General features: G+C 43.6%; 2 protein-coding genes across 4 annotated transcripts in view; one reads left to right on the plus strand and one right to left on the minus strand.

The window, feature by feature from the left end:
- Window positions 1–222, minus strand: part of CPNE3 (copine 3) — a 37,284-nt gene extending 37,062 nt beyond the window's left edge. Inside the window, exon 1 of the mRNA XM_037504415.2 lies at window positions 99–222. The gene's annotated coding sequence lies outside the window, so the exon portion shown is untranslated. The remainder of the gene's footprint in view (window positions 1–98) is intronic.
- A 7,676-nt stretch (window positions 223–7,898) lies between these two features.
- RMDN1 (regulator of microtubule dynamics 1) overlaps window positions 7,899–16,679 on the plus strand; it is a 28,704-nt gene continuing 19,923 nt past the window's right edge. The window contains exons 1-2 of one of the 3 annotated variants that reach the window (XM_037504443.1): window positions 7,899–8,105; window positions 13,937–14,054. In XM_037504443.1, the coding sequence (XP_037360340.1) occupies window positions 7,977–8,105; window positions 13,937–14,054 (247 nt within the window). In that variant the 5' untranslated portion in view covers window positions 7,899–7,976. Of the gene's footprint in view, window positions 8,106–9,535; window positions 9,542–11,139; window positions 11,152–13,936; window positions 14,055–16,679 lie in introns of those variants that run through there. The other 2 variants (XM_054692126.1, XM_037504450.1) reach the window with 2 other exon arrangements.

Consider the following 16,679-nt stretch of genomic DNA (forward strand, 5'->3'; position numbering starts at 1 on the left):
AGATTGTGCCCGCCCGGACTCGCCACCTCCCCAGAGGATCGATAGGTTTCGGGATCCCCGCTACACCCACCCCGAAGCAGGGAGGGGGCAGCACTCACGTTCGGGTCCCGGGGGTGGAAGTCGGATCAGCGTGGAGACCAGGCAGGCAAGGTCCGCAGGGTCCCCAGGGCCGCTGGAGCCGCCAGGGATTCGCAGGAACCTGGGGCCGAGGGGCAGAGGGGCGGAGCGCGGCCTGGCAGGGCGAGGGCGAGGCTCCGCCCACCCCGGCCCCAGCCCGCCCTCTACTCTCCTGCTGGAATCTGCTTTCAGCCTCCTGCTGGAATCTGAAACATCTCAGCAGCCTGCTGTTTCAAATCTGCTGAAAGTGATCGCTTGCTTGCCCAAAACCCCAAATTGACTTTAGGCGTTAAAATGAGTTGTTTGAGGGACCTCCCTAGTGGCGCAAGGGGTTAAGAAGCAACCTCTGAAGCTGTCCGCAGCCTCTGCAGCACGAGTTCAATCCCTAGCCAGGGAGAAACCCATATGGAGCAGCAGACCTCTCCTGTCTTGCCCACTGCTCCCCTCAGCAGGATATTTCAGTAGATATGCCTGATCTGCTCCCCACTCTGTCTCTGGTGAATCATCTCACACCCCCACATCTCTGGTCTCTAGCCCAGTTCTTGTATGCATAAATAAATCTTTAAAAATAAAAGAGATCGAGAAAGAGAATGTGACTCAATATCTGATAGAGATTTAAACTATGTTAAAATGAATGAGATATTCCCTAACACTCTTTTTTTTTCCTTTTTTTCCCCCTAATTCTCTTCCTTGTTTTCTCCTATCTCACTGGTCTCCTCCTTAATGCCTTTGTCTTTTGATTCTCATATTCCCAGCTTTTAAATACTGGAGTGCCCCAAGTCTAAGTTCTTGGACCTTTAATCACATTCTAAGTTACCCATCATGTAGTCTTATAGCTTTGAAATCCATGTATTTTCTGAATGCTATCAAACTTTCAAACACTGAAACTTCAGATTTCAATTATTTCTATACTTGGATAGCTGTTGCTCCACACAACAGATTCAACAAATGCAGTGCCTTGAGACAGAAATTGTCACTTATTATCACTCATACCTTCTGTGGTTCAGGATTTAGGAATGGCTTAGCTGGGCAGTCCTGACTCATCATCTTCCCAGATGTTGCAGTCAGGTATTCGGCAGGGTTGTACTTCACAGGGCCAGACAATACACTTCTAGGATAGCTTACTCACACATAAAGGTGATGGTGCTTGTTGGTAGACCTCAATTCCTCTGCATGTGGGGTCTTTATAGGGTTGCTTGAGTGTCCCAGTGGCATGACTGCTGGCTACTTAATAGGGCAAACAATCCTAGAGATCAAGAGAGAAGCTCAATGACTTTTATAATTTAGCCTCAGAAATTATACACCAGCATCTTGGCAGTTTTCTGCTGAAAATAGGCCAGTCTTGATTTAATGTGGTAGGAGTAAATCCATAAGGTAAATGTTGTGAGGAAGAATTGGGGTGTAGGCCAGAAGTAAAAGAATTTATCAGAGACTGAGTGGAGAACAGAAAATGTGGATTTATTGAAATACACTGCTGAGAGAAGCAGCGAGCCAGACAGGATAGGTCCCCGTGTGAAGGAGGATTTGGTGTTCCTTTTCACAACCTGTTTCCCAGGCTTTTCATGACTGAGGGGTTGATTTGGGCCAGTTAGTGCTGGGATGCCTGGCCTGGGCCTTGACATAGAACATGTCCTGACCCTGCTTCCACATTCATGGTCAAAAAGACCAATCTTTTGTCCTGGTTCCCATAGCAACCTAATCATTTCTCTTTATTCAAGCCTTCCAAATCTTCCTGCTGGACAAGGGGTGGAGCTTAGTTTTCAACCTTGTTAAATGATACTCTGAAAGTAAGGATCATTGGGTGCCTTTTTGAATGCTGGCTACCACAGGTCTCTGTCTACTAATAAGCATTTCAAATTTAACATGTACAGATACAGCTTCCTTATCTTCCTTTCCAAACGTATCACTTCCACCGTCTTCTCTATCTCAAGCAAGGGCAAAACATTCTAGTTTTTTGGATCAAAACACTTGGAGTCGGGCCTCCCCGGTGGCGCAGCGGTTGAGCACTGGGTTGCGAAGCTGCCCGCAGCCTCTGCGGCGCCGGTTCGATCCCCGGCTGCTCCCCGGCCACCGGAGGAGGGTCCCACATGGCGCGCAGACCTCTCCTGCCGCCCGCTGCTCCCCTCAGCAGTGTACTTCGGTCCTTCTGCCTGCTCTGCTCCCTGCTCTGGCTCTGGTGAATTCTCTCACCCTCCCGCGCTTCTGACTGTACCCAGTGCATGTATAAACAAAAACAAAGAAAGAAAGAAAGAAAGAAAACATGCCTCTATAAAAAAAAAAAAAAAAAACTTGGAGTCATTTTTGACTCTTTTCTCTTATGCCCATCACCATGTGGTTTGGTTTGTTAGCTAATTCTGTCAAATCTACCTTCAAAATCTAACCAGATTCTGAGCACCATCTTACAATCTAGTCAAAGCCATCGCTATTTCTTTCTAAATTACTGTAACACAGTAGTAATGTAACAGGGTGGTCCCCAGGAAAGGGGGAGGTTCCCTGCCCCACCCAAGGGAGGGTGGAGCTGAGCAGGAAGAGGAGAAGCTGGAGAAGAGACTGAGGAAGGAAGCAGGATGGAGCCAGGAGACCTGGAGGAGGCACATGGAGCCTAGAGACACGTGAAGAAGCTGCGCTTGTCTTTTGGTCGTGGACGGGGTGACACAGATGTGGGTGAGACCCATGGGGAGGTGACAATGGCAGCTTTTATCTTGATGTTGATTTTGCTCTTTTCCTTCCGGGCTTGTCCGGTTGTTTGTGACCCTTTTCTGTGGGTCTCCACTGGAAGATGCTTTAGACTTTTAGCAGGCTTTGGGGCCTTGTTCTGGGCCAATCCCATTTGGATGGACTTTTACCCACGAGGGGATGGGTAACTTTGGGTGCTTCATTTAGAAACTAAACTCTTTGCCTTACCTGTATTGTTTCCTAGTTTTATTAAAGTTCCTTCCCATTAAAGTGTCATATGTTTTGTGTTGATGCGGCGGATGGCAAAACCCATTTAGAATAGGCAGGTTTGCAGGGTTTGGGCTGACCCTCTCCCTGTCCTATAACAGTAACTGCTTTCCTACTTGCTCCCCTTCATTCTAAAAATGGTCAGAAGTATCCATTAAAATTAAACTAGATGATGTCATAGTCATACAAAGAAAAAAATTAAAGTTCTTATAGCTGCCCACAAGGTTCTGCATGTCTTGGTCTCCATCTCATCTCTCTGATCTTATTTTTTGATAGTCTCTTCTTTGTTCATTATATTCCACCAAACGGACTTATTCTGAAAGAAAAATGCCCTTTGCTTTCCCAGTTCCGCCATTGTGATGGAGGACAATAACAGAAAGATTGGAAAGGAGGTGCCCCTGTTGTAGAGCAACCCCGATACAAAACGGGGTCCTTTCCCCCTAACACCCCAAGACCAGAACCTGACTCACAAGGAGGTGGGGGTGGAGGAGAATAATATGGCCATTAACCCAGCTGTAGAGGTCAAACCCTTAGGCACCAGTGCCTTATCACAGGGCATAAGACCCAAGCAGGATCAGACTACTCTAGGGAGTGAAGCACAGACCTGAGGGTAAAGATATGGAGATTGGGCCCACCCTGGAATCTCTGGTCCCTTCCTGGTTTTGCTAGTTATCCCAAATCAGCAACAAACAGGCCACTCCACAGAGAAAAGGACTATATCAATGCAGTCTCTGCACAGGCTCGGGGCAGCACTCCCACTGCCCACCTGTGACTATGCAGGTGCTTCTTTTCACCCACTCTCTCCCTCTGCAGGGCAGCAGCCTCCTGCCTGCCTGTGACCTGTACCATGCCGGGACTTCTCTTCACTGACCTCCCTCAGCGGAGGCCGCTCTCCTCAAAGCTGCCTGCCTGCAACCATGCAGGCCTCTCTCGGGAAACCTTGTCCCTTTTCCTTTCCCTAATAAGTCTGGTCTTTAAATATAACTAGCGTCTCTGTCTCATGGAGAAACCCGTCTGGAAAACTCACCACGTGCTGCTGAAACGGGAGCTCTGGTGAAGCCTTTCCCAGAGTGAACCCAAGGACCCCAGACTTTGCAAAACTACATCAATTGCATGTGCCTTTCCCTCTACAGGAAGTTCTCTACCCCACAGACATTCTCATGTCTCATTCTTCCTTGGATGTGTATTCAAATAGCCTCCTTAGTGATGTCTTCTCTGTCTTTCCTACTTAAAACTGCAATGCCTGAACAGAAATCCACTGTATACCTCTTCCTGCTTTATTTTCCTCTTTAGTTATTTACCATCCTCTATTCTCTTTTAGTTATCTTGTTTGCTGACTATCTTTCCTAAGTTAGAATATACATTCAACTAGGAATTGTTCTACTTTTTGCATCTAGAAGAGTATTAGGTATATCACAGATCTGCAACAAATGTTTGTTGCATGAGTAAATAAATTGTGCTGATACCGGAATTGTCAGGCCTAGTCTCCCAGCCAGGAATGGATTCCAGGCTGCAGGGCAGCGCTGAGCCCCAGCCGCTAGACCCCCTCGGGTTGGTGTCTCACGAAGCCGCAGCAGGAACTTCGCAGACGCTCAGGCAAGCAAGCGAGAAGAGGCAGTTTGTTTAGAAAAAAGAAAAAGTTTATTGAGGAGAAAAAGAACAGAAATAAAGTGGGACTCCCAGGCCAGGGAACCAGGCCTGGGAGGGGCAAGGAAGCCAAAGTAGAGTCGTGTCTTAGGGAATATATACCTTTTTTCCCTCATTATTCTAAAGCTTCACCAGTTTCTTTGTGATTGGTTAGTTCTCGGCTGTCTCACTTAATTTGTTACTGAGTGCAGGATCTTCACATTCCTTATCTAACAGCTTTCTCTTTCCCCATTTGTTGCATTTTTAAATTTATGGCCCAGTCTTCTGGATGGGCATCCCTGCATTGAAGTTAAACAGCTGCCCTTTTAATGTGACCATAAATTAAACCACTCTCCATTTCTCCAATCTCCACCTCCCTTTACCACCTGAAGGAAACCAGGACCAGCATTAACAATGTTGTCCTTGGTTCTGGCATGTTTGTTTTTCCTAATGGAATTGGTTATATTTCTTTGGTTGTCCTTATCTCTGAAGCCTCCCTAAATTCTTCAGAGGTCCCCTCCTGCACTATCCCTAAAACTGCCTAATAACCCTAGCTTGCCCTGTCTCAGTGCCATTATAAATTGCCTATTATAGGCAAAGATCAGAACTAGCATTGATATTACAATATAGCAGAGATACATATAATCAATTCTTTTTAACTGTGTAACAGGTAATGAATAGTGGAGTGGGGGTGGAAGATGGGGGGGGGCGCTAAAGTAGTGGAAAGGGAAGGAATCCTGAAAGAGAGTATCATGAAGGGAGATCTGAGGCTCATTGGAATAAATAAAAGTGTGCTTGTAGTATTAAAATTTCTATGAAATGCAAGCTCACTCTTTAAGATTTATTATTTATGCATACAAGAACTGGGGTACAGGCCAGAGGTGCGGGGTGTGTGTGTGTATTCACCAGAGACAGAGTGGGGAGCAGAACAGGTAGATTAACTGAAATACACTGCTGAGGGGAGCAGCAGGCGAGGTAGCAGAGGTCTGCTGCTCCATGTGGGTATCTCCCTGGTTGGGATTGAACTGGTGCTACAGTGCGTGCGTATTGCTTCATAGTGCTGTTCTTAACCATTTGCGCCATCAGGGAGGCCCTGCAACCTCACTCTTAAAGATGACTACCTTTTCTTACTATGGAATTTTTTTTCATGTATTGTATATAACAGGTATTCCATTGAAAGTCTGTGTTTTCACCTACATCAACTCTGAAGCAGGAATAAACCTCTTCATTCCCCCCAAAAGAATTCCACTCCAGTGAGAAGCAGTGCTTTTACTAAATATTTGGGGGGTGAATGAGGGCTTTTACACCACCCATCCTATAGGAAACAACTTTCTATTGGCATCTCTTCCTGTCAAGAGGCCTCCTTTCCCTAGTCTTTCTTACTAAGATCAGGTTGGGCATCTCATTCTTTGTTTGCCTTCTCTGGCTTCTCCTTCCTCAGAAACTCCCTTAGGTCTCTCAGTCACTTCCTTTCCATTATGGAACAGTTTATTTTTACTATTTTTTAAAAGGATTTATTTATTTATTTATACAAGCACTGGGTACAGTCGGAGGCGCTGGAGGGTGAGAAGATCCACCAGAGCCAGAGCGGGGAACGGAACAGGCAGATTGACGAAGTACACTGCTGAGGGGAGCAGCAGGAGGCAGGAGAGGTCTGCGTGTCATGTGGGACCCTTGCCATCGGCCAGGGTTCGAACCGGCACTGAGGAGACTGCAGGCAGCTTTGCAGCCCAGCGCTCAACCCCTGCGCCACCAGTAAGGCCCCATTATGGGACTGTTGTGCCTAACGTCGACCAGTGCAGCCCCCAAGGACACACAGACAGCCGCTGTAAGATCATAAAGGAGTTTATTACAGGCTCGAGTCCGGGCTCGTGACACGCACCGATGTAACGGAGGAGGTCAGGAGCCCTGAACAAAGGGAACAGGGATCTTATATAGGGTTACAAGCAGATCTCTAAAAATTAAATCATGTTGGCAAACATTCATTGGTTACACAGGTGCATTTCCTAACAACGGTGGGTGTAGAGTTTCAGTTTTTGAGCTGATTGGTCACATCAAGATGCAGCTCTATTTTATGGCTAGTTTGACCCTATTAGTGGCCTGAATTGCTCGGCTCCTCTGTGGCTAGCCGACTGAGATAAGACCAGAGTGGGGTGGGGGTCAAACTCTGGAATGCAGTCTTTTCCCGGGACAGCAAGACCTGAAATTCTAAAATGGCAGTTACACACAAAATGACAAAGCAATGGCTAAGAATACTTATGCTTGGTTCTGTAACAGGGTGGTCCCCAGGAAAGGGGGAGGTTCCCTGCCCCACCCAAGGGAGGGTGGAGCTGAGCAGGAAGAGGAGAAGCTGCAGAAGAGACTGAGGAAGGAAGCAGGATGGAGCCGGAAGACCTGGAAAAGGCGCATGGAGCCTAGAGACAAGTGAAGAAACTGCGCTTGTCTTGTGATCGTGGACTGGGTGACACAGATGTGGGTGAGACCCATGGGGAGGTGACAATGGCAGCTTTTATCTTGATGTTGATTTTGCTCTTTTCCTTCCGGGCTTGTCTGGTTGTTTCTGACCCTTTGCCTTGGGTTCCCACTGGAAGATGCTTTAGACTTGTGGCAGGCTTTGGGGCCTTGCTCTGGGCCGATCCCATATGGATGGACTTTTACCCACAAGGGGATGGGTAACTTTGGGTGCTTCATTTAGAAACTAAATTCTTTGCCTTACCTGTATTGTTTCCTAGTTTTATTAAAGTTCCTTCCCAGTAAAGCCTCCTATGTTTTGTGTTGATGCGGCTGATGGCAGAACTCAGGGACAGTTTAGTTCTTTCAAACACAGGGACAGTTTAGTTCTTTCAAACATTTACTACCAAAGGGTCCTTAAGCATCAGAATACCCCCTATCTGTTATGGTAGCAGACCATTATAAATAAATAAATCATTTGTTTCTTGCACACCCAAATTCTCGGGTCTATTTCTGAGCATTCAATTCCATTCTGCCCATCTGCCCCATGCGCAGATACCATTAACAGATGCCCAGAGGGTAGGCCCAGAAGCCAGCCAGTGGCCACAAGGGAACTTTCTCCCTGCCCCACCCACTCGGCGCAGGCGCGGAAGGACACTAAATCCCATCCAATCGGGATAGTTCCCACCCCTGTGTCCGCGGTCCGGAAGTCTTGGGGCGGAAGAAGTGTCGGCCAGGGGCGGGCCTCCGCGGCTCTTCCGGGAGGGACGGGGCACTAATCTCCCTGCGCGCCTGGGCCGCGCTCCGAAGGGTGAAGGGTCGGTCGGGAGTTGTGAGTCATGGCGCTGGCCGCGCGAGTCTCGCGCTTGCTGCCTTCGGGATTTCGTGCAGTCCGAGGACCTCGGCTCCCGTCGGGTGCGGCTGGCAGCCGCGGGCGGCGCGGTGCTTGGCTACTCCGTGGTTTTGAGGTACTTCGCGCCGGCCTGGCTCCCGCGTCCCTCCTAGCGGCCCGCGTTCGGGCTTAACCCCTTCTTCAGGCTTGGCTGCCCCGCGTCACCCTAGGAAATGTGGGGAACTGAGGCAGGAACTCGGGTCTCAGTGCCTGGAGCGCTCCCAGGGACCGCCACCCACGTAGCCCTTTCGCCTCCTTTCCTTTTGAAAACTGGGGTCACCCGAGGAGTAGGTCCCGCCCATTCCTCCTCCCCAGAGAAGCTTTCCCCTTCCAGTCCTGCCTGTGTGAAAACACAGGCGTTAGAGGGGAAAAACTTTGACTTTTTTGAAATAATTTTCACTTTTGGAGCTGCCAGATACGGGGGCAGTCTGGTAGAGGCGGTCAGTTCGCTAGGCTTTGAAAATTTGGTTGTGGTTTTAAAAATTCCTTTGGGACCTCCCTGGTGGCGCAAGGGTAACGTTAGACACTACCTATGGAGCTGTCCGCAGCCACTGCAGCACGAATAGTTCGATCCCCGTCCAGGGAGCAATCCACGTGGCGCAGCAGACCTCTCCTGACTGGCTCGCTGGCTGCTCCCCTCAGCAGTGTATTTCTGTCAGTCTGCCTTGTTCTGCTCCCCACTGTCTCTGGTGAATCCTCTCACGCCCCCCCCACCCCCCACCCCCCGCAACACTGGCCTGTACTCCAGTTCTTGTGTGTCTAAATAAATAAATCTTTTAAAAAATAAAAATTCCTATGATTCAGAAACAGATTTCGTATCATTTAGGATTTTAAAATTTATTTTGAATAATTTCATCTAAGGATGTCAGGATGTTGGATTGTAGTTCCAACTCTTGGTTCCTAATTAGGTTGTTTGTTCGTGGTCTTGATTTATCTCCGGAAGGTGATGGGATCTGGTGGTGAGAATGGGCATTAGTGTGTTTGATACAATTCATTTGAACTAGGTGTTTCATTATCTTAATCTCACATTTTGGTCTGCCTGTTATATTCAAAATTATTGGATGGGGGGGGGCAGTGAGGGGAAAAGAGAGGAGATAGGTGGGCTTAGTCACTTTCCTTTGATTAGTTTATATCCAAATGAGGAGATGTTAGCTGATAGAAGCAGAGAGATTGGAGTACAGTGAAACTAATTAGAATTGTCAGGTTTCCAAATTAGAATATTGTTGAGTTTAAATTTTTCTCTAAACCAAACATCTCATCTTTTTATTGGTTAGGTACTCAGGTGAGGCACAGCTTTGTGCCTTCAGCTGAAGGTCATAAAGATGAATGCAGCTTTTCAGCTGATGGGGCCTCTTTTGAAGCCTCAAATGAGGGTAGGCAGGCATGGTCTCTTTTAAAGTTCACACCTGTGGTTGTAAGACAATCTTTGGTTACTTGCCAGGAGGGCTGCTGCTGCTGCCTCAAAACAGCAGCTAAATTCATCCAGGGCAAGCAAGCAATCAAAGAGAACATGTAAGAGATTGTCAAAGATGGAAGTTACATTCATTTTATAACCTAGTCATGGAAGTAACATCCTTTCACTTGGAGTTCCCTGTGTCTTAGAAGGGAGTCACTAAAACTAGCTTGCATTTAAGGGGAAAGGATTACAGAAGGGAGCGGGTATCAGAACCAAGGGATCATTGGGGCCATTTTAGAGGCTGTTTGCCACAACCATATTCTAAAAACCTTGTAAAACATGTTAAGTATTTCTGATTTTATTCTACAGGTTATAGGAAATCATGATACAGTTTTAAACAGGGATCATTTGATTACATTTGCACTTAAATAACTAATATCAAGAAGAGTGGGAGTTGGAGATCAGATAAGAGATCATTGCTAAAGGACAGGTGAGAAATGTGGTTTGAACTTTAGTGATAGTTATGGAAATGGAAGTAAGTAGATGCATTTAAAGGCTATTAAACATATAAAATTACACCAAAAAGATACTTTTGATGTGGAAGTTGAGGAAGATTCTCAGGTTTCTGGCTAGAGCAGGAGGGTGAAAGGTGGTGCTATTGACTGGGCTAGACCTACAGAAAAGATTTGAGGTTTAAAGGGTGAGATGTATTGATCTAATTTAGTTGAATGTGAAGAAACAGCCATCTTGACATGTGGACTGGACAGCAGTTTAATAAATAATGTTTATCTTCTGATGTTTCAGCTAAAGTTAATAGATTCAGGAAGCCTCAGCATACAGCTGTTATTGATGCTGTGGAAGAGGTAGAAAGTATTGAATAGGCAAGTCGACGACCAAGTATCTGTCATGAAGTCTAACAGTTAAGAGGAGGAGCTGGCAGGAAGTTAGTAGGCAAACCAGGGGATGATGGTAACACATTCTTTCCATCTAGTGATGGGCTTATATTTAATTCTTTCTAGCTCCAAAGTATAATCACTGTTGAAGAAAAGACGTACCCAAAAAAGAGATTGCTGCCTTTGTTCAACAAAAAATTTGTGCTTGGTATTAGCTGTACAAGGTTAAATGGCACATAGAGACAGAGCGGGGAACAGAACAGGCAGATTGACTGAAATACACTGCTGAGGGGAGCAGCGGTTGAGTCAGGAGAGGTCTGCTGTGCCGTGTGGGTTGCTCCCTGGCCAGGGATCGAACTCATGCTGCAGTGACTGTAGATAGCTTGATAGGTTGCTTCTTAACCCCTTGCGCCACCAGGGAGGCCCGAGTCCTGGTTCTTTTAACTGATATTTTTAGATCAAGAAACATTTTACTTTTCCAGGGATGAATAGAGAGCTGCTTCACATTAACCAAAATGATCAAAGCCCAATTGGTAAACCACTTCATTAACTTGTAATAAATCACTTCCCAAATAGTATATGTTCTTCCCTTTCAGGAAAACAGAATGTTGTGGAGCACAGTATCAGCGGTGAAACTTGAACACACTAAATAGTTTCTTCAAGCTATAATAGATTGTGCAACCTTTTCTAATATGTGATTGGCCTGTGGGAGCAAGAGAGAACTAAAAGACTTATAAAATCTTAGTTTTTTCCTCTTTTTTTAGGTACCATCCCCACTGTACACATAGACCTACATCTGTATCTTTTACCCCATACCGTCTTGCTTCTCTTTGGTAAATATGAATAAAGTCAGAAAATTAAATGTTTAAAATGTAACTGAATCCACTTGTGTGCAATATCTTGAAATATTCATACTCAAGAAATATTCAGCACACTAGAATATGTTGGCATCCTCATTCCTACTCTGTGTACTTTGGAGAAGTTATAGTGTGGTTCAGATGTGATTGAGAGAGTTGAGAATGACTGCATGGTTTTTCACTTTTAACTTGAACAGCTGGTAAAACAGTCCCCATTTACTATGAAGGGAAAACTGCGAGGAATGGATTTGAAGGACAGAATAGCTATTTTGACTGTTAAGCTGAGAGTGTACGGCAAGTGCCAGGGAAAGGTGGTAGGTGGACTATAAAGAGGCATGAGAAAATTTGGGTGGGGGGAGAGGGATTGATGGATATATTATCTTGATTGTGGTGATTGTTTAGGTCTCAGTTTATATCTTAGTTTAGGTCTTAGTTTATATCTTTGTTTATATCTTAGTTTAGGTCTTAGGTTATATGCTTTAAGTATATGTAATTGGTGATATGTAATGTTCCTCAAAGAGCTGTTTTAAAAAATTAAGCATTATTTGTGATTTAAAATAAAAAGGAAGCAGTGAGCAGCTGTCATATACTGTTGATAAGCCAAGTAGTTGAGACGTCAGAATTGACCATAGGAAATAGCAGTGGTGTTGGCTGCCTTAAATAGAATACCGTCAGTGGGACTGTGGAGATAAAAGTGACTTGTGTGAATTGAACAGAAAGGGCAGGGAGAAAGTGAAGACAGTACAGACAACTTTTTATTTTTATTTTTATTTTTTTATCGAGGTAACATTGGTTTACAATACAGTCTATGACTTAGAGGTGAAGGGTCACACCCTTCAGGAGTGTGTTACTATACCACACTTAGCTCCAGGGCAACAATAATGCTCACTATGTTCATTGTGCCTTCTCCCTGCTCTACTTTCCCTAGCCCCTCTGGTATCCTCGACTACCAGTCAGGTTTCTAGGGTTTGTTACTGGTTTGATTTGGCTGACCCTTTGTTTTGTTTCTCTATATTCCACATTTAAAGACATCACTCAGTATTTGTTTTTTTCCTTCAGACTTAATTTCACTTAGCATTATCCTCTCCATTTCCATCTGTGTTGACAAACAACTTTTTAAACTGGGCCTCCCTGGTGGCACAGGGGTTAAAGTCTCAGCACTATTAAGCTATCGCCAGCCACTGCAGCATGAGTTGCATGCTATCCCCTGGCTAGGGACCAACCCACATGGGCAGCAGACCTCTCCTGTCTTGCCCGCTGTTCCCCTCAGCAATGTATTTCAGTAGATCTGCCTGTTCTGTACCCCACTCTGTCTCTGGTGAATCCTCTCACCCCCCACACCTCTGGCCTACACCCCAGCTCTTGTATGCATAAATAAATAAAATAAATCTTTACAAAAAATAAAAGAGTTCTACTGAAAAGAGAAGTTGAGAAATGTGACTAATGGGAGTTGTAAAGTCAGGAGGAGGCTTTTTTTTTTAAAGATTTATATTTATTTATGCATACAAGTGCTGGGGTACAGGCCAGAGGTGTGGTGGTGGGGGGTGGGGTGAGAGGATTCACCAGAGACAGAGTGGAGAACAGAACAGGCAGATCTACTGAAATACACTGCTGAGGGGAGCAGTGGGCAAGACAGGAGAGCAGGAGAGGTCTGCTGTGCCATGTTGGTCAGCTCGCTGGCCGGTGATCAAACTCATGCAGCAGTGGCTGCAGATAGCTTCATAGTGCTGAGACTTAACCCCTTGTGCCACCAGCAAGGCCCAGGAGGAGGCTTTTTTGGCGGATGACGGCAAATTGAAGTTTCTTTCAAAGGGAAATCACAGCTTATAAAGATAGTATGTCTTGTTTTTATACTGATGGGACTGAATTAACAGAAAGGGAGAAAAATGATAACTATATGAAAGAGAAAAATGTGTTACAAGAGAAAGGGAAAAATTGCTGAAGCTTAATCCATCTATTCTTTGCTGCTGGTCTGAGACTCTGGACATAATGAAAATTATTTCCAAGTCCATTTAAATATTCTTTTTGTTTACAAACTGAGTTTTATATGTCACTTCTGAAAATAATCTTTACCTAAAACCATGAACATTTTTTATGTGTAGTAATGACCACATTTTATATTCTTCATCTTCACTTAAGATTGATTTTTACTTCATGTTGATGTGTCATTTTAGTTCATACAATTATATTCATGTCTTCCCAAATAATATGTAGATTTCTAATCAAGCACTTATCAGAGTGTCTGTGATCTTTAGATAAGCAACCACTCACTGTTAGCCATGCGCTGTTTTTAAGAATCTTAAGACTATGTTTTTCCTATTAGGTGTTAAATAGTTTTGCTGAAGAATTTGGTGAAGTAAATTTGAGCTTCCAATGTTCTTTAAGATTTATTTATTTATGCATACAAGAGCTGGGGTACAGGGCAGAGGTGTGGGGGGGTGAGAGGATTCACCAGAGACAGAATGGGGAACAGAACAGGCAGACTGACTGAAATAAACTGCTGAGGGGAGCAGTGGGCAAGACAGGAGAGGTCCGCTTCACCGTGTGGGTTGCTCCCTGGACAGCAAGGGGATCAAACTCGTGCAGCAGTGGCTGCCTCATAGGTTGCGTCTTAACCCCTTGCGCCACCAGGGAGGCCAGAGCTTCCAATATTCTTCAAATTTTTTGCTTTGGGATGGGAGAAAATTGATCTTTTTGACTAGGAGTAGAAGTTCTTTCCAATTTTCTAAGTTTTGTTAACTCATCATAATTGTTTCTATAGGTAATGGGAAACCCAAGTGCTTTTAAAAGGAGTCTGTTATTCTCAGCCGTGTCTTATTTGGGTTTTGGAACTTATCAAGTCGTTTCTCAGATTGCTGTGGTTCATGCAACAGCCAAAGGTAAACCTAAACTAAACATCCTGAAAATTTAGTCATGTTTGTTGTAGTCTTTAATAGTGAATTACTACTGATAATCTAGTCTAGCCATTGTTATAGGCTAATACACTAGATTATTTTCTGCTTTTCTCTACTTCTCTGACACACACACTACATATGTAATAACAACTAGAACTTCAGTGAGATATACTCCATTGATAACTTTATAATTTTTTTTTTTTAGAGCACTGAAACCATGTTTATCATAAACTCAATATTCCAACACTTACCAAACCTCTTTGTTCTATTTCTCAGTTACCTTTTCACAAAAAGTTACTGGTATAGACAAGTGAATGACACATACTTGCCTCACAACATTCAATTTTGGATCACTACAAAATTTCTTATTTTCTATATCCAATTAACAATTTCAAGTCATCTGACACTGTTACTATATTCCTCTTGCCTGTAACACCCTTGATATTCCTTTGGAAATCAGATTCAAGCCTTTTCTCTATAACTTTATAATTTTATAGGACTTCTGGGCTAAGAATTTTTTTACATTTTTTAAGGGATGAGGGGTTGTTTGGTGGGAGGAATAAAAGAATATACCACAGAGACTATTTCTGGCCCATAAATCCTAAAATATTTATACTTGGATTTTTATAGAAAGTTTGTTGATCCCTATTTTATGATACAATGATTTCTTTTGTTTCCTTAATGCCAGGTTATAGGCTTCTTGGTATAGTTAAAGTCCAAGTAATTTGAAATAGAAATATTTTATTTACAAATGAAATGTAATTTAGAACTAGTATATATCAGATAACTAGTTGAAAAGTAGAGAACGGCCATCATATTTCTAATTTGGTAAACATAAATTGACTTGCCATATTTAAAAAATTAAATTTCTTTTAAGCAGTTGTATATGTAGATGGAGCCAAAACTTAAGTATATTGGAGAAGAACTTTAATTTGTAGGATAAGGCTTTTTCTTTTTCATCACTCCCACTTTTTATCATCAAGGAGATGGTGAATGGGGAATGAAGAGATTTGATTTTTTAATAGGTACTAAAGTTCTGGTAGGTGAAAAATTTGAGAATTAGCTAAAAATTAACTATATCTACTTACTTATTTGCTGCTGTTCTTTTAAAAGGCAGATAGTTAAGAACCACTGTGTTCTTCTCTTTTTTCATGAATCATTTTCATGAAAGACAGCAGAGGACTTGGTTTTGTTACTCACTCAGTAATATATTTTGGCAAATAACATTAACAGTTCAGCTTTTTAAAGCCCGTAAGCTTTCCACCATAATTTTAATTTTCACAGTAAAGTAGTTAGAACAAGCCTGTAAAGTAGTTAGAACAAACCTTATTATCACATAATATTAATTTTTGAAAAAATGCTCACAAAATTAATTTTCTTTATTTTTTTTTTTAAAGATGTATTTATTTATGCATACAAGAACCGGGGTTAAGGCCAGAGGTGTGGGGGGGGAGGTGAGAAGATTCACCAGCGACAGAGTGGGGAGCAGAATAGGCGGATCTGCTGAAATACACTGCTGAGAGGAGCAGTGGGCAAGGCAGGAGAGGTCTGCTGCTCCATGTTGGTTAGCTTCCTGGCAGGGAATTGAACTCATGCTGCAGTGGCTGTCCATACTTTCATAGTGCTGAGACTTAACCCCTTGCACCACCAGGGAGGCCCCAAAATTAATTTTCTTTAAAGTAAAAGCATTAGAATGGAGAGATGAACCCTTGTTTCTTTCATGTCTATCGCAATTTTAGTTTGCTTTAACACCATTTCATTACAGAAATGATTGTAAAGATTTAGTGTGTCCCACAGCACCAAAGTAATGGTACTTTGAAAGGCGAAACCAAGATTACTGATTATACTGCATTTTTTCATAGGTGTCTTAATGACATAAAAAATTACCACATTTTCACTAAATTAAAGATAACATTTTAAGGTCCTAGGTCCCTGTAAGGCCTTGACATCATTGCAGTAGAGAGAGAGAGAGCGTGTGTGTGTGTGTGTGTGTGTGTGTGTGTGTGTGGAGAGAGAGAGAGAGAGAGAGAGAGAGAGAGAGAAAAGAGGACAGCAAATAGCCAACTGTTTCCTTCCTTTGCTCTTCATTGAGCTTTCATGTGGTTTTCTCCATTCTCTTCCTTTACCTCTTAAGTTAGAAGACATGTACTGGGTCTGTGGAGTTCTGTGGACTAACCAGAGACTAGGCACTTTGGGAGTAAATTTCCTTTGCCCTGAGATGACTGTGTTCTTTCCATGTGACTTGCATTCCACTCCCGGTTCTTCACCCCACTTTCCAAAATGGTCACTCTCAAGTGTGAACTTGAGAAGATAAAATTATCGTCATGAGCTCTCCATTATAGGAACTGAATTGGTTTTTATGGCCAGTGCTATAAGCATCTTATTAAAAGACTTGAGTGATGAACTTACCTATGTGGATGTTGATGAAGGCAAATTGAGGGGTGAGATTAGATCTTCAGCAGGGCAGCCTTTCCATGAAAATGTTAAATGTTGTTTCCTGCAAAGATTACCTTGTCTCTGCAAACTCTCACCTGGTACACAGCAGGTGCACACTCAGTAAAAAAAGAAATATACCTTGATACAGTCAAATGAAATGTGTCCATTTGTAAA

The sequence above is a fragment of the Talpa occidentalis genome, unplaced genomic scaffold (genome assembly GCF_014898055.3).
Source record: "Talpa occidentalis isolate TD23 unplaced genomic scaffold, MPIMG_talOcc4v2.1, whole genome shotgun sequence".
Classification (NCBI taxonomy): domain Eukaryota; kingdom Metazoa; phylum Chordata; class Mammalia; order Eulipotyphla; family Talpidae; genus Talpa; species Talpa occidentalis.